General features: G+C 38.5%; 1 protein-coding gene across 1 annotated transcript; it reads left to right on the top strand.

Moving 5' to 3' along the window:
* The first annotated feature begins 884 nt into the window (after positions 1 to 884).
* On the top strand, positions 885 to 18417 carry LOC138025602 (uncharacterized). Its single transcript, XM_068872810.1, has 12 exons — positions 885 to 995; positions 3357 to 3616; positions 4171 to 4318; positions 4612 to 4917; positions 5865 to 6204; positions 6554 to 6693; positions 11091 to 11465; positions 12066 to 12287; positions 12983 to 13228; positions 14209 to 14340; positions 15964 to 16455; positions 17419 to 18417. The coding sequence occupies exons 2-12, from the start codon at positions 3366 to 3368 to the stop codon at positions 17692 to 17694; spliced, it is 2928 nt and encodes a 975-aa protein (XP_068728911.1). The 5' UTR covers positions 885 to 995; positions 3357 to 3365; the 3' UTR covers positions 17695 to 18417.
* Positions 18418 to 20000: the final 1583 nt, after the last annotated feature.

Genomic DNA, 20000 nt, shown 5'->3' with positions numbered 1-20000 from the left:
TTAAAAATAACGGAAGCTGCTTACAATACCAAACAATAGCAGATTATGAGAGCTGCTACACTACTGATCCGATTCTATTCTGAAGATGAAGGTCCGTTTACGCACGCGACCACTTCAGTTGTGCAACGCTATCAACAGACTGTCTGAGTGGGATGTTATAATGTTCAAATAAGCTAATTCTTAGTTTAATGGCAGCTTTAATTCCACTGAAGTGTTCACCAATCAGAGATCTTTGTTCTCCATTATGACAGAATTTTTCTCCGTGAAGACATTTGCTCAGCTTTTTTTTCCCAGGGCAAACCATTTGCGTGACAGATTTTCACTCAATAAAGGAGGGGAGATAGCGGAACACATTTGCCTCGATGTAACACAAAAAGAAAAAAATAATAACTAAAAAAATATAATGTAACATAACATACATAATATAATATATTATACTAATTTATACTATACTATACTATACTATACTATAATATGATATAATATAATATAATATAAATGTAATGTTATATAAGGAATTTCTCATGAGAGAAGAACTATTAAACCAATTTTATCGATCCCGGACACCGAGACAACCTGGTCGGTCAATCGCGATCGTATGAAGAGGCCCCTAATGTTGCTTTATTAAATCCAATTAAAAATTTCAAATATTTATCTTCTCTAACCAATTTAAATGGCGGCAGCGTGCGTAAAATTGATTTAAATATTTCTTTATTATTAAAAGAATCACCTTAAAGCTCTTTTTCCAACGATGGCCTATGGCACGTCAATACACCAGCACTAGAGGTTTCCGTTTTGAATTAGTGGTTCTTAATTTCGCGGTTTCACGAATTATCAGTTTGACGTCGCAATTTCCTCTTGGAGGCTCTTCGAGGCATATTTAACTTGAAGACTCAGTCGATCAGGCCGTCAGAGTACAAAAGATTTCTAGAGGCGCCGTTTTCAGTGTTCGTACCAGTCAAAAGAGACTCTGCAATAACCCTTGAGAAATTAAGGTAAGTTTTCTTATTTTATGAAGTTTTCGGCTTTCGTACAGTGTAGCTAATGGATATTGATTTCATTTAAAAGCGTCCTTGTTGGTGGAAAATATTGCACAAGGGCAGAAGAAACATCTATATGAGGAGTACAAAAACGAAACGGGGTTTATTAAGAGAGGAACACAAGTCATAAAGACACCATTAATCTCCATATACGTTAAGGTTTACGTTCATCGAAGTTATGCCCGTTAATTTAGCAACGAAACCATGAATTTTAACTTGTTTCATTCCCGCAGTTCAAATGTATGTCTTTAATTAATACAATGTTCCTTCAATAATTGCCTACTGTTGTATGATTAACCAAGTGCTATTTTAGCAATTATTTGATGATTCTTTGTGGTTTTATGTACTAAAAGTATATGTACTAAGGATTGATGTGATCCTAGCACTTATCAGGACAATTTAAGCAATTGTCTCACAAAAATGATAGACGTCTATATGGGACAATGGCTTAAATTGCAAAATAAGTTCTAGATTAATTCTTCATTGTTCTGCGTTTATACTACAGTAACAATAAAACGAACAACTGAGTTGAACTAAACCCTGGTACAATTATAGCATCTTTATGAATGAATGAAGGAATGAATGAATGAATGAATGAATGAATGAATGAATGAATGAATGAATGAATGAATGAATGAATGAATGAATGAATGAATGAATGAATGAATGAATGAATGAATGAATGAATGAATGAATGATTTTGATATTTAAGTGGCTATGCATGTCTATGGTATTTACCAAACAAACTAATAGGGGACAATTTATAAAGTATAACTGAAATAAAATAATACATTGAACTATATATACATTATACAGACATAGTAGATAAAGAAAAGATAAAATATATTATAAGATACTGCAAAAAAATACTAAGAAATCACGTTCATGACAATTTAAAGTGATTTCTAATTTAAAACTAGCTAATAAGTAAGAAAAATTCTGAGTTACATATATTACATTATTATTATTATTATTATTATTATTATTATTATTATTATTATTATTATTATTATTATTATTATTTCAAATGGTCTAGATAAAAGCAGTGAAGAAACTAATTTTAAGAAAAACACGACACTCCTGAGTTTTACAGACATGTTTCGGCAGTTGCCTCTGCCATCTTCAGTGTGAAATGAACAATAAATTACAGTGAAATATAAATACTAGAGAAATTACAATAATAATAATGACAGTAATTAAGACTACGACAATAGTAATTCAAAATTAAACAGAAAGTTTCAAATTAACGTGTTTGACCTGTGTGTTAAGTGTTGGTTTGTCCCAAAATATGTGCAACGCCTCTTTGATTTTGAGAGCAAACCGCGAAGATGCCTGATCAATGATGGCAAAATTGTCACGGGAGCATGCAGAGCGACACGCTAAGGAGCTCTCCAGATGCTTGAAAATGTGTGAGGACCTGTCCGTTTCCAAATGTTCCCTTACACGTGTGTTGAAATGTCGGGTGGTTTCATCGACATAGCAAGCTGCACAGCCTACACACGAAAATTTATAAACAACACATGATCGCAGTCCATTGGGGACAGGGTCTTTCACACTAAAGAGGCTACCTACTTTGAAAGAGGAAAACGCTAACACGATGCTTGCATTATTACATTATTATTTACATGCACCCTCTGTTAATTTAACATGGATGTATCTTTTTTCTTGATACTGTCCGTGAAACTCTTGATTGTTTGCTTGTTCCGGTTACTCTGACTTAGTTTGCCCCAAGGATAGGGTCCGAAGTAATGTAGGGAATACTTTCCACAGCGTACTGTATTAAAACGTAGGATATCGCGAGGTATCGTGAGGTCACGGGGTCAAACCCCGTTGATGTCCTGAATTTTCAGGCTTCTTTGCGCAATTGCAATAATTGCGTTCATAACTGCGAAGATCACAGATTCACTTGATTTCATATCCGCAGTTCATAAATGATCCATTTCATATATCATTTCATCGTTAAAATCCTTTAGTTATTTCTCAAGTTATAGCTATTAGGGGCAGAGTCAAGTATTTCCTTGATATAGCTTGGCGCTAGGCCGTTTTCGACTTTAAATATTAAAACGGCAATGTTCTCGGTGTAGTCTCTTTTGGTAGAGACTTCGAAGGCCAGCTCTAATTAGCAAGTCCCTTTAAGTTTCAGTTTTTGCTTTGAAAACTGCTCTGAGGGCACGTTCCTGTACGTAAAAAACGAGTGGTCTGGAATACCCAACACCATTTTCTGAACACCTGTTTCACACCAACTTAATGAATGGAGAAAATGATCATTAATCATAGTAATATATTACTCATTGACGTACTTTTTTTCCTCTCCAGCTTTCTACCATGTTTTCAGCAAATCGGAGAAGACCTAGTTACCAACTTGACCTTGATGTACCACGGCGCTCAAGCCTGTCACGGGCTCTCATGTATTCACCAATGCGTCGGCTGTCTTCCCTCAGCTCAGACGATTTCATAGATAATAATCCCTGTGCAGCAATGGGAGCCTGGTTTCTGGGCCCTAATGGAGAAAACGGGGATATATTTCAGGACCTCTTGACAAGAGCCGTCGAGTCGCATGTTAAATTTCGTCAAAGGTAACAAAAAAAAAAAAACAAATAAAAAAAAGCATGAATCACAACCCCGTCTTTGAGGAGTTTTTTATTGAAATTATATCATCTTCTAGCGCCAACGTTTGTAATGAGCAACAATCTTTAACTGGGTTTTAATCGACAATTGAGGGTTGTTCCTCAGTCACACATCTTGGGGTTCGTTAGGTGCAAAACATGTCTTTGAGCCGGACCAAAAATACAAGTTAAGCATTTTGGGCCGGTTATACGCGGTTTACATTAGGACATCAACAAATTCTGCAGTTCTGTTACAGTGTATCATTCCTTGTTGAAACGGCGGCTAAAACAGGCTAAGCACTTTGTTGAATATTTTTCCGACAAATTTATTGGAGGTAAATGGACAAAAACAGAGGGACCCCTTATCTGCTTAACAAGTTACTGTCAGTTGGACTACGTTAATAATCACTCGTTTCCCATCCTCAAGAAGCCAATGACATCATGTTAACATTTTCTGATTAACTCGGAATGCTGCAAAATGTTGAACCTTGTATCACCTACTTAAGATTTCGTGTTATTTTCAGTTACTTTCCCTGTGATCCTCCTTATGTAACGAACGAACTTCGCTCGCAAGGATCCTTTAAGAAGGCCTTGAAGAATCTAAAGACAGAACTGGACAACTTGCAAAGGGATCTAGGAAACTCAGTACCATTTTTCAGCTCCAGATACAAGGTAACCCTCCTTTATACTTGCCATGCTTAAATTTCCGTTCATTAAGGCAAACTCATATTAAGGGAATCTAGTTTATGATCTCGTATACTCGTCACTTACCACAGCGTTACGCTCATTGTAATGTAAACTAAGACAGTCTTAGATGAAATCTCCAAACCGGTACTTCGGATTCCGGATCGTGGTGGAATTGCGAAATTCTGGACTGCTGGATCCGGATTCCAAAGCAAAGGAATCTGAGAGCATTCTCTTACATGGTATATCTTGAGTTTTGTCTTTCTTTTATTTTATCACAGGGTCACGTTAACTGGGATACGAACATGCCAGCAAATCTTGGTTACATCTCTGCAATGCTCTTTAATCAAAACAACTGTTGCGCAGAATCCTCCACCGTTACCACCAAGTTTGAAGTGGAAGTAGGAAAGGATTTGTGTGAAATGATGGGATACGAAGAAGATAAATGCCTAGGGCACTTGGCGAGTGGTGGGTCCCTTGCGAACATTGAAGCGATTTGGGCGGCAAGAAATGTCAAGTATTTTCCATTGGGATTGAAAGAAGCTTTGTTGAAGGAGGACAGACTCGCTAATGCTAGAGGCTACAAGGTGTGGAACATACAGCTTTGAAAAAACAATTTGGGCAATTCGAAGTAAATTTCGGTTCTTCTCAGTTAATGACATCAAAGTTATTAGGTCATAATTCTGATGACCATTTAAGCGGCTGAGAGGGAAGTGGTCAAAACAAGTGTACTCGAAGAGCCTGACCCACCTTGTTTAAGGGGAGGGGTGGTATACAAGACGCCATCTACCTGATGAACCTCATGAACAAAAATTATTGACCTGAATACTGGAAATAAAGCATTTAAAATAATCTGTCTGCATGAAGCTTGCATCTATAGGAAGTCAGCATAGCGAGGATTGAATCTTTTCGTCAGTGCTTACTCTCGATAGAGAGGGGGTTAATCAACCAAGAGACCATCTTTTAAGGTGGGAGGGATGGGGTACAACTTTTTCGATGTATGGTGGGTCCTGTCCGTGTACAATTGTTTTGACTATTTCCCAGATATTTTGACCATAGATAAGTAAAGTTCTTGCGGTCGTACGGCTGCATAACAAATGACATGAAAAGTGATATGAACTCTCTCTAGACGAATTAATCATGAAATAGTCTCGCTGTAAATTTAGGAAGGGAAGCTATTGTAATGGAGTTTCGTTCCATAATATGGGCTTCCGAACGACTTTAGCCTTAGTTTAATCGTTTTCTTTGAGCTAATAGAGAGATTTAGCGTCGCGTTTACAGCAAAAGTGAAGCTGAAATATAGGTTTTCCCAAAAATCAAAGATTGAAACTTGTTTGATTGTTGCGCATTTTTACCCTATTTCCTACAAATATGTTGCAACTTTAAATGAGAGGATAAAGTTGGCCTGTGAGTATTTCCATGCTTTTGATGACAAGCTTAAACACTCAATACTAACTCTCTCTCTCTATCATTTATTTCTTTATTTATTTACTTATTAACTTTTATCAACTGATTTTGCTTTTCCTTATTGAAGGTCCTGATTCCTCAAAGAGGAAAAGAAGTGGAAATAACAAGCGCATCTCAGTGGGAGTTGCTCAATCTCGATGTGGACACTGTCTTAAAGATGCCTTTTGAAGTGGAAGCTGTGACTAAACTTGAACATCAGGAATTTATGGAGATCATGGGAAGTTACCTTTATGAGTCAATAGGAGCGCAAGAATTTGCCCGACGTCATGAGCTGAAAAACACTGCCTGCGTTTTGGTTCCAAGGACCTCGCACGTGTCTTTTGCTAAGGCAGTGACAATCCTTGGACTTGGACGAGAGAGCCTAATTGCTGTGGCTAAGGATAAAGATGCTCGGATGGACCCAAAAGGTAAATTTATAGAGGGGATTTTAATTATGGCTTAACTTTGTCCCAATTTTGAGGTCACTAGCTACAGAGATTTTTCTGACCATTCTAGTCAGGATTTTCTTGAATGTGGGAAGTTTTTCACATCAATTGACTTTTGGGCCAGCTGGTTACTGGAATCTTTCTGCTTTCACAAAGCATGTGTCACGCACTTCAAAAGCTACGGCTTGATTGCAAACCAGGCTTAGGGAGGAGGAAGGAACACCAACGAAGTATTAACACTAAAAAGGAAAATATTAAGAGAGAGGGAAGTGTGCATCAATTGTTCTTAATCTGATAACATTGATTTGTTCTGAACTTGATGTTCTTTTAGATTTGAAGCGCATTCTTACGGAGAAAATGCAACAGGAGATTCCAGTTGTAACAGTGGCAGTTGTCATGGGAACTACTGAAGAAAGCGCGGTGGATCCTCTCACTGATGTTCTGGACTTGAGAGATGAATTTAGAAAGAAAGTGAGTTGAGTTAACCCCTGGTAATAAAATTAAAATCATCACAGAAACTGAACGAAAGAAACAACCAATTGACCGAGTCGGAAAATACCATAATACTATTTGTTAATATGTTTGTCCCCCAAATTTCGCATAAAAATTGTTTCTAGTTTCTCTTAGGACATTAAAACAATACTTATGCAAAAATTGGGGGGACAAACAAATAGTATTATATTTTCCTACTCGGTCAATTGGTAGTTTCTTTCGTTCTGTTTCTGTATATCACCATGATTTTTCATACATTTACATACATGGTCTGGATTCGACACAATGTTTGCGTGTGTTTTGAAAAGCTAGCCAATTGAAAATAATATTCGTTCGGACTTCGGACACTTTAACGGAATTTAACTAATCGAAGTGTGAGTCAGCGTTGTCTGTACTTTATAGACAACGATGTTCGTCATCCCAGTACTCCTCGTGAGTCCACAATTTTTTTGTTACTCAACGCCAAAGAAAATTTCTCGCTACTGAACATCGCGTTTACTTAAAACGGCAAGGTGCAAAGTGAGGGTTGCTGCTTTTCACAAAAGTATGAAATTTCTCTGATACTAACTTTTCTCTCACTTTTCAAAGGTTAGTAGCTGTTAGTGGATACCTGTCACGGACAGGCAAGAAATTAATTGATATCAAACAAGTTTGTTCCATTTTTGGCAAAAGGCCCATTTTGCCTGGTTCGACGTTGGCCGTTAACGCGATGATTTTAGTTCGACGTTTGGCGTTTGCCGTTAACGCGCGATGCCAGAGGCCCATAACCCAATGAAAAGTGTCGATCTGCGATGGAATGCGGCCCGTCAGTTTTCGTTTATGAGGGACTTTAAGATCTACGACGGCGACCTCGACATTTCCATCTCGTTCAAGTCGTACAAGGTGGGCGGATTTCGAGCAGATTTCGGATACGAGCAGTTTCCAGAGAGAAAAAAACATGGTTTGGAAGGGTTACAGTTGTACGCTGAAGTTGTCGTTGAAACCTCAAATTTGGTGAATCAGATTTCACGTCGTTGTTGCAAACTGCAAACGCAAAAATGTGTGCTAAGACGCTTGCTGCACGTGTAGCACGTGTAGTTTTGTGGCGCTGTGGTAGTCGTAGCCGTTGCCGTTTTTTCTAATAGACTTTAAGAAACGACTACGGCTACGGCTACGGCTTCGGCTGCGACACAACGCCACTAAACAATAATATGATTGGTTAAAAGAGGAAAAACAATCACGGCTGCTGCACTTGCGGCACGCTTTTTATTGCTGCACTCTGCATAACGAAGACGTGAAATCACGAAATTTGAGGTTTAACGACAATGTGAACGTACAAATGCGAATCTTTCATTCTATATTTTTTCTCTGAAACCGCTCGTATAAATTCAGTTTGAGGATAACTCGCCCACTCTGTACAAAGAGAACGAAATGAAATAACCGATAACCGCAAAAGACTTAGGATTGTGTGAAGTTGTATTTCGAAGTGACATATTCATCGACGTCGCCGTCAAAGTCTTTAAACCCCTAAGGACGGATACTGATAGATTTTTGCGGGAAAAAAAAAAAAAAAACAAAAACGTAGCGGTATTTTTATAAAAGGTCATAACTTTCTTATGTAATCTTCAAGTTTTTTTCTTATCTTGAAGTTTTGTTTTGTGGTGTGGTTTTGTCATTACAAAGTGAGGTTTGATGGTTACGTGTGGTGTTTCCATCATGAATCTGTTGAGATCTTCTTTTAACGTCACCCAACATCACATAATGACAAAGAAAGTTATGGCTTTCCATATTTTTGCTACTTGCGCGATCCTTGATTTTGAGGCATGTGCGGCTAATCGGTTGCATACCAATCAGAGGTGTTCTGGTTATCGGGCCTAACCTGATTGGCCACAATTTGGCGGGATCCATATTCTAAGGGTGCGTTCGATTGACCCAGTTCCGGAATAAGAATAGAAGTACAAGCACAAGTACAAGTAAAATATAAAAAGGACTTAAAGATTCAGACCAACTATAAATAAAAATCTTTACATCCCAATTAATAATACTACATCAGGCTCTAAAAATGAATAAAAATTATTTTAGATATAGTGGCCTGCTTAGCCTCGCGAGAAAGATTATTCCCTGCAACAGCGCCCTTGTATCGGAAGCTGTTTTTAAAGGCTTCGGTGTTTTAGCTTTGGAATGAATAAATTGTCTGGCGTCTTGAAGCACCAAGGGTAATAAGGATATGTTTAAAATAGCATTTTAGCCAGTGTTTGACAATTTTAATACGAGTCTCCGTAATAACGAAGGATCCAAGTATTCCTATTCTAGACTACGGTCAATGGAAAGTACCCTAAATTTTGATAATGTGGTAAACTGACATGCCGAGACCATATGTGAAAGATGGGCATTTCTGGATGATGGACTTCTGGTTTAAATCTCTCTGATCTCTCTAATATCAGAAAACTTCGAAGATTAGAAACTCATAGGCCGGATTTACGAGCTAGAATATTTCCCGAAGTGTTATTTAATGGCCAAATTTCCATTACAAACTATAGTTATGTTCAGCCATTTGAAAGCCAAAGCTTAATTAATGAATGACTAAATTGGAATATCTCAGGTGACTTAATCCTCCAAAAGTAGATTTTTTTAAAGTCCAATATTTTCGAGTCTTCTCTGATTATCAGTAACCATATCGTAATACTAGGTCTTTATGCTTACTCTATATCCCAAAGAGCTCGGTTTAGGCCCGTAGAGAAGGAGGTACGACAAGTGCGTCCGCACCCCTCTCCCCACAGGCTGCGGAAGTCTACCTTTTTGTTGACCAATGATTTTAAAAAAGTGACTTGACAAAAGAGACATATACCGGTTGTAAAGTTCTGTTTGTGTAGAAGGCTTGAGCTTGGCACTGAAAGATCATGATGAGCAAACCCAGGAAATGATACGGATTTTCAACTCTATTTCCTTATTTGTTATTTTTGAAATAGTGACATTGTTCTCTAAAAGTGTAAAATACATACGTAAAGTAGTCTTTACCCCCCCCCCCCCCCCTCAATCCATTTTGAAATGCAAAAGTTTGAGTAATATCAACGTTTTCTTTAGTTTGCTTTTGACTGTCTGTTTTCATATCATACTGTCTTCAAAACGCATAAATACAGACTCAGACAATCGAATGTTCAAAATTTCACAGGGAGGTATGTCCCCGGACCCCCTTGAAGCTCGCACCTCCGGCGCTCGATGAAAACAGAAAGTTCTACCTTTAAAAGTTGCCACAGACAAACTTTTGCCGCTTCTAGTTCTTGTTGAGTGCCTTTGTTTAATTCGTGCATTCTGTTATGGAACAAGGAGCTGCTGCTTCCCTGCTTGCTAAAAAGTCTATACCGAGAGAAAAATGTTGCTGGTCCTGGGTTCCATGTCCATTTACTTCATTCACTGTCCGCACTAGGCCAAAAAATTGATTCTAAAAATCGAACTGCACAGGTCATGTTATATACGCCCAAACGTGCGTATATAGAGATCTTTAGCATGATGGCTCAATGTAGCTATTAAGTAATACCAGCGCACGCGCGCTGTGTGTTGTAAACTCGCTTTTCAAATTATACGCATTATATGCTAAAGTATTAGTTATCTGTACCAAACCATCATAACACATCGCAGAATTAAGAAATTAGTCAACACATTTTGCAGCGACCTGGAAATTAAGTTGGTGTTCACCCCGTTTAAAATCAGGAGTTGGTTTGGGACGAAGGATCCTATCCCTGCGGGTTTACGATCGCGAGTCATTTACAAGTTTTCATGTGCAGGCTGTAATGCCTGTTATATTGGTGAAACCAATAGACACTTCGCCACACGCATCCGTGAACATCTCGCCTCCGACAAACATTCCCATATCTTTACGCACTTGAGAGGTTCTGAAAATTGTCGCTCCCGGTGTTCAGAAGACTGTTCTAAAATCCTCGACTCTGCTTCCAAACGATTCCAATTGAAAATTAAGAAAGCCATGCATATCCTTTGGGAGAAGCCATCTTTAAATTCCCAATTTATCCTTTCCATACTAATTAGTTTCTTTTCTTAGCTTAAATAGTCTGTTTTTTTCTGTTTTGTTTCGTGGTTGTTATGTTCTCGCCTTCATCCTTAATTATTCATGTTATATCTCACTTTGTTACAGTATTTATTGCTCAACTTTAGTTTATTTCTCATTGTACAACTGAAGATGGATGATGTTTCATCCGAAACATGGCTTGATTAAAGATGAATTTCAAAAACATCGTATGGATCATCAAAGCAATAATAATAATAATAATAATAATAATAATAATAATAATAATAATAATAATAATAATAATAATAATAATAATAATAAAACAACAAAGCAACACAATAAAACTTTGTCAACTTCGGTCTTTTTTTTGAAGGGTCTCAACTTTAGCATCCATGCTGACGGGGCCTGGGGAGGATACTTTTGCAGCATGCTGCGTGACCCACCGAAAAGCTCAGTTTCACAAGCCACAGAGCTGGAAGGCTTCGTGCCCGAGATGTATTTGAGTACCTACGTCCAGGAGCAGTTGTCAGCGCTCCATCACTGCGATACCATTACCATTGATCCTCACAAATCAGGCTTCTGTCCCTACCCAGCAGGGGCAATCTGTTATCGAGATAAAACTATGAACTCATTTCTTCGAATCAACGCTGGTGTTGCTTATTACCATGGAAAATTCACTCTTGGAGACGTCGGTCTCGAGGGATCGAAGCCCGGAGCGGCAGCGGCAGGAGTTATGCTGGCAAACAGGGTAAACTAATTATCACTCGCTTTTTTTTGGTAACAATATTCGTTTCATTTTTGCGATTCGCCCACGTTCTATAGGAATAATAAGAGCAACAACTTTAGTATTACCCCAAGAAATGTAAAAGCAAATGTATACATAATGTAGAGGGATATGCAAAGCGTATATCACAAGCCGTTGATGAAGAATCATTAGTGTTTTTAACTCATCAAAGATGGACTGAAGAAAGTCAGATATATATAATTGCAATCTAATTCCAAAAAGCCGATTCCAATAAGCGCCAAAAAGTGTTCCCTCGCCCTTCTCACCATCTTCATATTGACTGGTAATACAGACAAATGACGTCACAAAGTTGTCCTCTAAACTCCGATAAACAACTACATTTACCCTAGGATCTAAAACCTTGTCCGTGGCATTTAGAAAATGTACAGACTTAAAGCGACACGTTCTGTTGGATATCAAAGATCTTGATAACCACAAGCTAGCAAAAATATCCAAGTTGGAATCATATGGTTTAAAACAACTCTGAAAGATAGCAAACAAGCTGTGAAGTCACCCTTTAGAATGCCGCACATTTGGCTAATGTCAACTTCTTACGCTATGCAGGTTATTGGTCTTCATAAAAATGGATACGGCCGTATTCTTGCTGAATGCATGTTTACTTCCAAGATAGTGTACTGCCTGTGGCTGACGTTAGCCAAGGAAGACGACAACTTTGTCGTCCAGACAACGAAACCTCTTCCTAAATTCAAAAACTGGTCTGAACAGGAACAGATTAGATTCATAAAAGAAAGGATTCTGGGGAAATCTAACGAGCAACTTGTTCAGGTATCTTAAAATCCTTGCTCTTTTGGTAGTATTTTGATCCCAATATTCTTTTGAGACCGAAGCCTGGACGTTTCGTCCGGTTGTTTATCATTTCACGTCCGGTACTTTGACACTATAAATTTGTCAATTTGTTGGCCTATTTTTCCCCTTTTTTTCTCAGAAAGTCATGGGCTGAAGAAACACGAGACAATGATCCGCAATAAATCCTAGGCTTCCAAATTATTACTAAACAAAATTTCACCCACGCGATTACTTAAGTTTTTTTTTCCCCTTCAAATCAAGAAGGTAAACAGCTTTACTGTAGAGAATTTTATAGGGGACCCAGGCTTCACTGAGGGTTTGCTCCGAATTTGCTACAGCGGAAAATAACAATGTTCAGTACGTTCGTTATTAAATCGGGTTCTTTGAAAAGCTATCAAATACCCTGCAATGGTTCGAATGATGACGATGACTGACGATGACGATGGTGACGACCTAGATGACGTCAAAATGACGACTATCATGTTGATAACAATGATGACAACGACAGCTGCTGCTACTGATTATGATGATGATGATGATGATGATGATTGTCGTTGATTTTAAAATGGAAGCCAGGTAAACCAATGACACACAACAATCGTCTCTTCCTCAGATACTATTTTACAGAGCAGCTGGAGAAGTAAAATATCATAATTTCCCTCTCTATATTAAAGGACGAAGAGGCTATGGAATACCTCAAAGAGATTGGACCAGACACTCTGATGCCATGTTTCTCTGTAAACCTTAAAGATAACAAAAGTGTTGAATTATGCAATGCAATAAACACGGCACTGTTTCAAAGCCTTCGCCACACTTCAGATGAACACTCAGCTCATCACATTCCGATGATTGTCACCGCTTCAAGTATGATACCTTACAAGCACAGTGCTGCAGTGGCAGATTTTAAGGAGAGACTTGGGGTGAGTTTGTATAACAGTAATGTTGGCCATAACAGATTTATTTTCAAGAAAATCAACGATATCCTTCAATGAACAAATGTGATATAATTATTATAGAATGTGGAGGAGCCAACAGTGGAGTCCCACCATTGGCAGAACAGTGAATTCAAGTTGCTCGTACACGCAGGGACATTTCGAGAAATTGTAACCTGACAGCTACCCTGCGAGCAGAGTCTCTTTCGATCTTCCTAGTGAAGTCGGGAAGAGGAAAGTAGACTCTGCCAGACGGCTCGACATTTCGTGTTGAGCATGCGTTAAAAACTGAAATGTATTCGGGAGTCAGTCACTGGTAACCGCGAAACCACAAAACCAAAACAAACAGTAGGCGTATCTTCGAAGAACTACGGCAAACACACGACAACGCAGGGAATCATTTCCTTGGAAACTCAAGATAGTTCAAGGTTTTAAATTGCCATTTCAATTTTTACTTAAAAAATGAATAGGTTTCTCAATTCTGGCAAAATAGTTACGGAGGAAATACTCATGGGAATTTAGAGAGTTAAAAATTGTCAAGCTGTTGTAAATTTAAAAAAATATTGATGACGCGTGGAGATTGATCATACGCACAAACTAAAAAAACAGGTTTGACAAGTCGAAACTGGACTGACTCATCCATTCCTTTGGATGAGCGGCAAATCAAAGAAAGTCGAGCCGGCTGGCAGAGTCTACTTTCCTCTTCCCGACGTATCTAGGAAGATCGAAAGAGACTCTGCTCGCAGGGTACCTGACAGCTTGTTTCTGACGTCAATTACCATGCAGCTCGAAAATAGATTAGTATGCTTGTTTTAGTTGATTTTTTTAGTGTATGACCGAGACGTTCTCTATCGATTCTACGCACGGGGATTCATATATTGATTATTGTAGCATTTGTGTACTTAAATTTACGATGACCTTTTCCCTGCTATGACATTAAATGAATTTTCCATATTCTCTCATCTTAGTTGGAACCTAATGGTGACACACCTGTCAAATTTATCATAACAACCTGCATGGATCCCTGGGCAACATCCATAGAGTTTCTGGACAACATGGCTGTCATCATGAGAAACACCATTCTTTGTGCCATTGGAACGGTAAGAAATTTTAGTTTTAAATCTTAGCACTCGCAAAATTCGAATAATGGAAATATCGACTTAACCAGTAACTGGTGACGTGGAATTACTTGAAGAGAAACCCGAATGTTTTAAACAAGAGTAATGTGAGTTTAATTTTAAGTTCGAGTTCAGTTTATTTCACACTATTTGCATTGTAAGTTCACAGACCTAAAATAAAACAATAACAGATTCGTTTCAATATGTGTGGTGACCAAAGTAGTTGGCCACCACCTGCTTTAGAATAAACGAAAAAAAAAAAAAGGAACTGAGTTCAGATGTTCTGCTGCTCAAACTCAGGGCTGCCGAGTGACTGAGAGCTATGTCGGGTTCGAGGTTGAATGTTTTTAACCTCCACTAAACTTATGTAAACTGAAACGGTTTTTGTGGGATGTTGTCAATGTTAATATTTACCTTAAATGAGATTGTGAGATTTTGCCGAGTGATAGAACTAATAAATTATTGAATGGTCACCAACATAATTCAGTATTTATTTTATTTATTTATTTATTTATATTTGCCACACTAAACGTTACAATGATAAAATCAACCAGTAAGAATATATATATACATATATATTTTTTGACAGTGTAGCGAGGATACCCAATAGAAGCTAAAAGCTTATTAACACTGGGCACCTCGATCGATACAGTAGATCGTAAAACAAAAAATAGGAATAGCCGGTGGGCGAGTTTAATTTAGTGTCCTATCGAGAAGAAATTTTTTTAATGAGGTCTTAAAGCTAGGATAACTGCTGGACAAGGTCAAATTACGAGATAGGAAATTCCCAACCTTGGGACCTTGATGTAGGATCGTAAACTGCTTAATATTAGTTCTGCAGTAATGTGAACAGTAATTGGCAGCATTCCGCGTATTATACGTATGAATTTGTTGATGAGTAGAGAAAAGATTGTCAAAAGTGTTAGGGAGAAAGTGATTATGATAAGATTACATAAAGCAAGCCACAAGGAAAGCATTTATGTTAAAGACGTCGAGGATGTTAAGGCTGTAAAACAAGGGTCCAGTATGAGCAAAATAATCAACTCCACCTATGATTCTAACGATACGTTTCTGCAGGAGAAGAAGCCTGTTTAAATTAGAGGGATAATTTGCGGACCATACAATATTGCAGTAGTTTTGATAGGGATATACTAAGGTATACTATAAGGACAACAAATATTTCCGAGAGAGATAAAAACTAAAATTGCTTATAATTCCAATGGTACAAGTAGTAGTTTCACTACATCTGCCCCCGCCTAAGACAGTATGAAAGGAAGTTGATATACGTCTAAATGATACGCTGAACATGTCGCCCCCTGTTTCCGATTTGCGTCTGACAAATCGTCGCCCCTGTTTCTGATCATGAGTTGTGTCCACACAAAATCAATTTCTGAGCCAGGCAACTCGATTTGCATCAGATCGACTTCAATGTTTGGTTTTTTAATCGCTAACCAGAACAGCACTTTGGTCAGCACTTTTTGCGCAAATTGAGAATGATTCCCCTACAATATCTACCAATTTATACATTTACCCTGTTTACGCGGGGACTTCTAGGTTCCCTCCTCGGCAATTAATAGTGATTAATTATATCACTATTTTTCTTAGGTCATTGATCCCATCGCTGTCCATACTTTTGTAAGCACGGGTATGGTCAACCATAAAGTTGAAGTGATCGCATGTTACGTGGGGGACTTTAACAACTCTCCCAAGCAGTACGACACTGTCGTAAAGCTGAGATTCGAGTCTGAAGATGACGCCAATCAGTACCTCTCCAAGCAAAAAGAGCTATTGCAATGCAGTAAACAGCCCCCACCAATCGTGTTTAGAAGCAAGAAGAAGAGGTTACATGATGTCTTCTTTGAGGAAAGCGACTATGCCGGCGAAAGAGAAACATTCCATTGTTTTGTTGGTCTTCCTGCCAGTGATGATGACAATCATCATCCATTCTTGAAAGCGAAGATGAAAATCATCGATGTCCCACGTTACGAGCACTTGGATGAAGATGAATACCCAGAGTACAGTTCCTATTTTATGTACGGCGACCAAACGAATACTTTTCTTTTTCACATTCCAACCAAAAACCCTGATTTCTATCAGGTAAGTAGGCCGAAATTAGGCATCTTAGTGAGCTGAGCACAGTGCTGAAAGAAGGAACATCGATACAACGTGTTTTTCATTTCCTTTCTTCTCGAGTTTGCAGCTGTACTCAATGTTGGAAGATAGAAATGATCCTTGCATTGAACTGGACAATTTAATTTAAGCAATTTTCACTTTATAGACACCTGAAAATTTAGGCGGCTTTAACGAGATTCGGACCCTCGACCTCTGCGATGCCAATGAAATGATGTACCAACTAGGCTATAAAGCAACTTAGTTAGGACCAGAACAATTTATCGGCCCCATGTGGGGTAATTTTGGGCTCATGTAGTTATTGTAGTTGTTGATGGTATTTATTGTTTTTACCGAGTAAATTTGCCACAGAAAGGAAGAGTCGAAGCACTGGCAAACATAAAAAAATAAAAAGGAAAAAGAAGATATTTTTTTTAACGGTGACGACTCGGGGATACTCGGAAAAAATTCGAGTGCCCCTTTGGAGGAGTCAAATGTACGGCCTTCCGATGAAAGACTAGTTCAGGTGCTCTACCAATGAGTGATAGGAGACTCATGAGCACTAGACCATTAAATTAGGCTCACGTGACTGCTGTTTGGCAATACTGCTAGGATCCAAATTGTCGAAATGGAGCGATTGTATTAAAAGAGATATTATATGCTAGACCGAGGTAAATGAAATGACGATAACGATGACCCTGGAGTTGCGGCGGGATACTCCGGAAAACTCGACTGCTACTTTGCAGCCAATTGGTTAAGGAAAAAGACGCTGAAATTAGCATCACACGGAATAAATTGGAAGGCGACATTATGTCATTTGGAACTATGTAATGGCACCAAAAGTGTCATGCGGAAGTCCAAAAAAAATTAAGGCAATTCCATTTTACCTAAAGAAGGACCATGTCTAAGAATAAGATATATCTCTTAACTCTGTGTTATTGCATCCATTAGATTGTTCAACTTGATGGAGTCCCAGAAGGTGTTGGTAACGAAGTCGCAGATGATTTGTTGCTAAGGTACGGAAGAGAAATCGAGATTCCAGACATCACTGGCAAACCAGTTATTGTCGACGGAGAAGTTCAAGATCAGCTTCTGGGCGACACATTTGATATCTCGTTCGTCGGAATCGATGGTCAAGTAGAGATTAGCGAGGTTAAAATTGCGCGAAAAATCTGGTTTGCTGGAACTGACAACGTTTACAGCTCAGTGAGAGAAAATGAGAGATAAAACGTGAAGAGAAAAAAAAATATTAAAGTAAAAACGGCAATTTTTTAAGGGTAATTTTTAGATGTCCTAACAAAAGAAGTTAGTTTGGTCACTACTTTTGAGGAAATATGATCAAACAAAATATCTCATAATAGATATAATTTTTTAAAAGTTAAATTGATTTTTCGTGTGATTTCCTTTTCATGGTTTTGTCTAAAAAGTTTGTACAGCTTCTTGAAAGAAAATCTCGACAATAGTTGTTCCATGTGTCGCCATCCGTGAAAACCTCATGCCGTTTGCTTTGCGGCTATTATCGTGCGTAACAACTTACCTTTCAGCTTTCTCAGCGCGCAAGTACTACGAACAGTAGTTGCATTTAGATCGAGTTGAATCATATTTCATTGTCAAGCCCACTGGCTAGAAGAGCACTTTGTATAAGAACATAGATTAGCGACCTAACTTACAAGGTTATTTTGTATCTCAATGATTCGAATGGAACATCTGAAACATTGACTTTGAAGTAACGTGTTCTGTAATGGACTACTCATTTTGCTGTTAATTCTTTGCGCCCTTACTCAGCGGCAGTTAATCTGGTTAGTGGAGGCAATGTCACAATATTTCAGTCATAGTGTTGAATGCTACTACTGAAAAACAAAAAAGAAAAACAAGTAAAACGACAAATGTCACTGGTTGTAGCTTTTGCTGGCTTCTGTTGTTGCAGATCCAAAAGTGAAAATGACTGCAATTTGATTAAAAAAAAAAGAACATATTTTATTATACTTCTCACATTTTAATTTGAAATGTGAAGCTAATTTTGACTTTGATGTCCGGAAATTACGTGTTCACAGCCCCTTCTTCCCACTCTAAACAGACGGAATGTTTTCCACTAACCACGTAAGTCAAAGCTTTCAGCCACAATTAACCACAAACATGATTATTCACTTGCTTTCAATAAGGAAGGCATGCAACATTTCTTGGATTCCCCGTAGATTTTTCGAAAACTTTTACCGGTACCACGTGAGTTTGCCATAACTCAGATTCCTATTGGATAAGAGTGTAATGTAAAGTGCTAGGTTTCTACCCCATATGAACCATGTGAGCGTTAGCCCTACTAATGGAAATGGACCCACACCAGGACAGAGAAAAAAGCGTAGGGGGAGAATTGAACCCACGACCGGGTTAGATCACCGCTGCTCTCCCGACTGAGTTACAAGGTCAGACGGGAGTAGACCGTAAGAACTGAAGATGTTAAAGTCACGGCAATTAACATATACAAGTACAGGGAAGGATTACGTTTTTGCAAGCGTTGGCCCTGTAGCACTTCACATTACACTCTAATCAGTTAAGTCTGTTCAAATATAAATCTGCAAACAAACCACTTTCAGGAATGTCAAGCGAGACAACGGCTGTCGTGAAAACACTGCCTATAGCTGTTTATTTTGGTCCTCGAAGTTTTAGCTATATGTATTCGTGAAAATAAAAGTATTTAAGGAATCTTAGGGGACGTAAGGGAAATCTAACAAACTATTTTTCAGACGATTTAACTGCTTTCTTGAGAAATGAGGAATCACTTTATAGCGGAGCTCCGGGCGCGCCGAAAACGCGCACGCGCAGAGCACGATAGTTAAGAAAATATGGTAACCCATCGGTGCGAGAAATTGTGGTTTCATAGTCATGACGTCATCGATCGTCCGTCCGTACGTGCATGTATGCCAACGTGACCAGTATCATGCTAGTCAGTACAGCATACATCTTTCATATTGGACTTCCATTTGATCAACTGACACCTGTCAAAACAAGGTATCCGCTGACTGTACCACGTGACCATATCGAGGGCTTAAGTTAGAGCTCACCGAGGTGAGCTGTTTTTTTTTTAAAGTTGACCACTGACCAGGTTCTAGTTTTCGATTGGAATGCAGGCTCAACCCAAAGTAACTCACCTCAACAAAAGGGAGGCTTCATTTTTCGCGCGCTTTCTGTGGCTCGGCGCAGCTACACAGCCATACTACGTCAACTATAGTTCTTACACAGTGAACGCTTTTCGTGTTCAGGTGGAAAGCGGTTTGAAAAATGTTTCTGCATTTTTCGCTGGTTTTAATCCAGTTTAACATATCATGATAGCTGTGGTTCATACTGGCGGCTAGCATCGGAGGGACATAAACTTAAAGCTGAGTGTTTATTTTTAATTTGTTTAAAGCACCTAAACGTTATTTAAGTGTTGGAGCGGATCTTGTTTGAAGTTCGTCCTTTCTTGGTTGCATTGCGGCATTTTGCCGATTCTTGTTCCAAGCCAACCTGGTGTGCTTCAATGAAATACATCAAAATGT

Source organism: Montipora capricornis, chromosome 1, assembly GCF_036669925.1.
Source record: "Montipora capricornis isolate CH-2021 chromosome 1, ASM3666992v2, whole genome shotgun sequence".
NCBI lineage: Eukaryota > Metazoa > Cnidaria > Anthozoa > Scleractinia > Acroporidae > Montipora > Montipora capricornis.
The sequence above is the reverse complement of the archived record's forward strand: the minus strand, read 5'-3'. Positions and strand labels throughout refer to the sequence as shown.

Coding starts and splice junctions, on each gene's coding strand:
- LOC138025602 (XM_068872810.1), top strand. CDS start 3,366: ATGTTTTCAGCAAATCGGAGAAGACCTAGTTACCAACTTGACCTTGAT. Junction 4,918..5,864: donor CTAATGCTAGAGGCTACAAG/GTGTGGAACATA, acceptor TCCTTATTGAAG/GTCCTGATTCCTCAAAGAGG. Junction 6,205..6,553: donor TGCTCGGATGGACCCAAAAG/GTAAATTTATAG, acceptor ATGTTCTTTTAG/ATTTGAAGCGCATTCTTACG.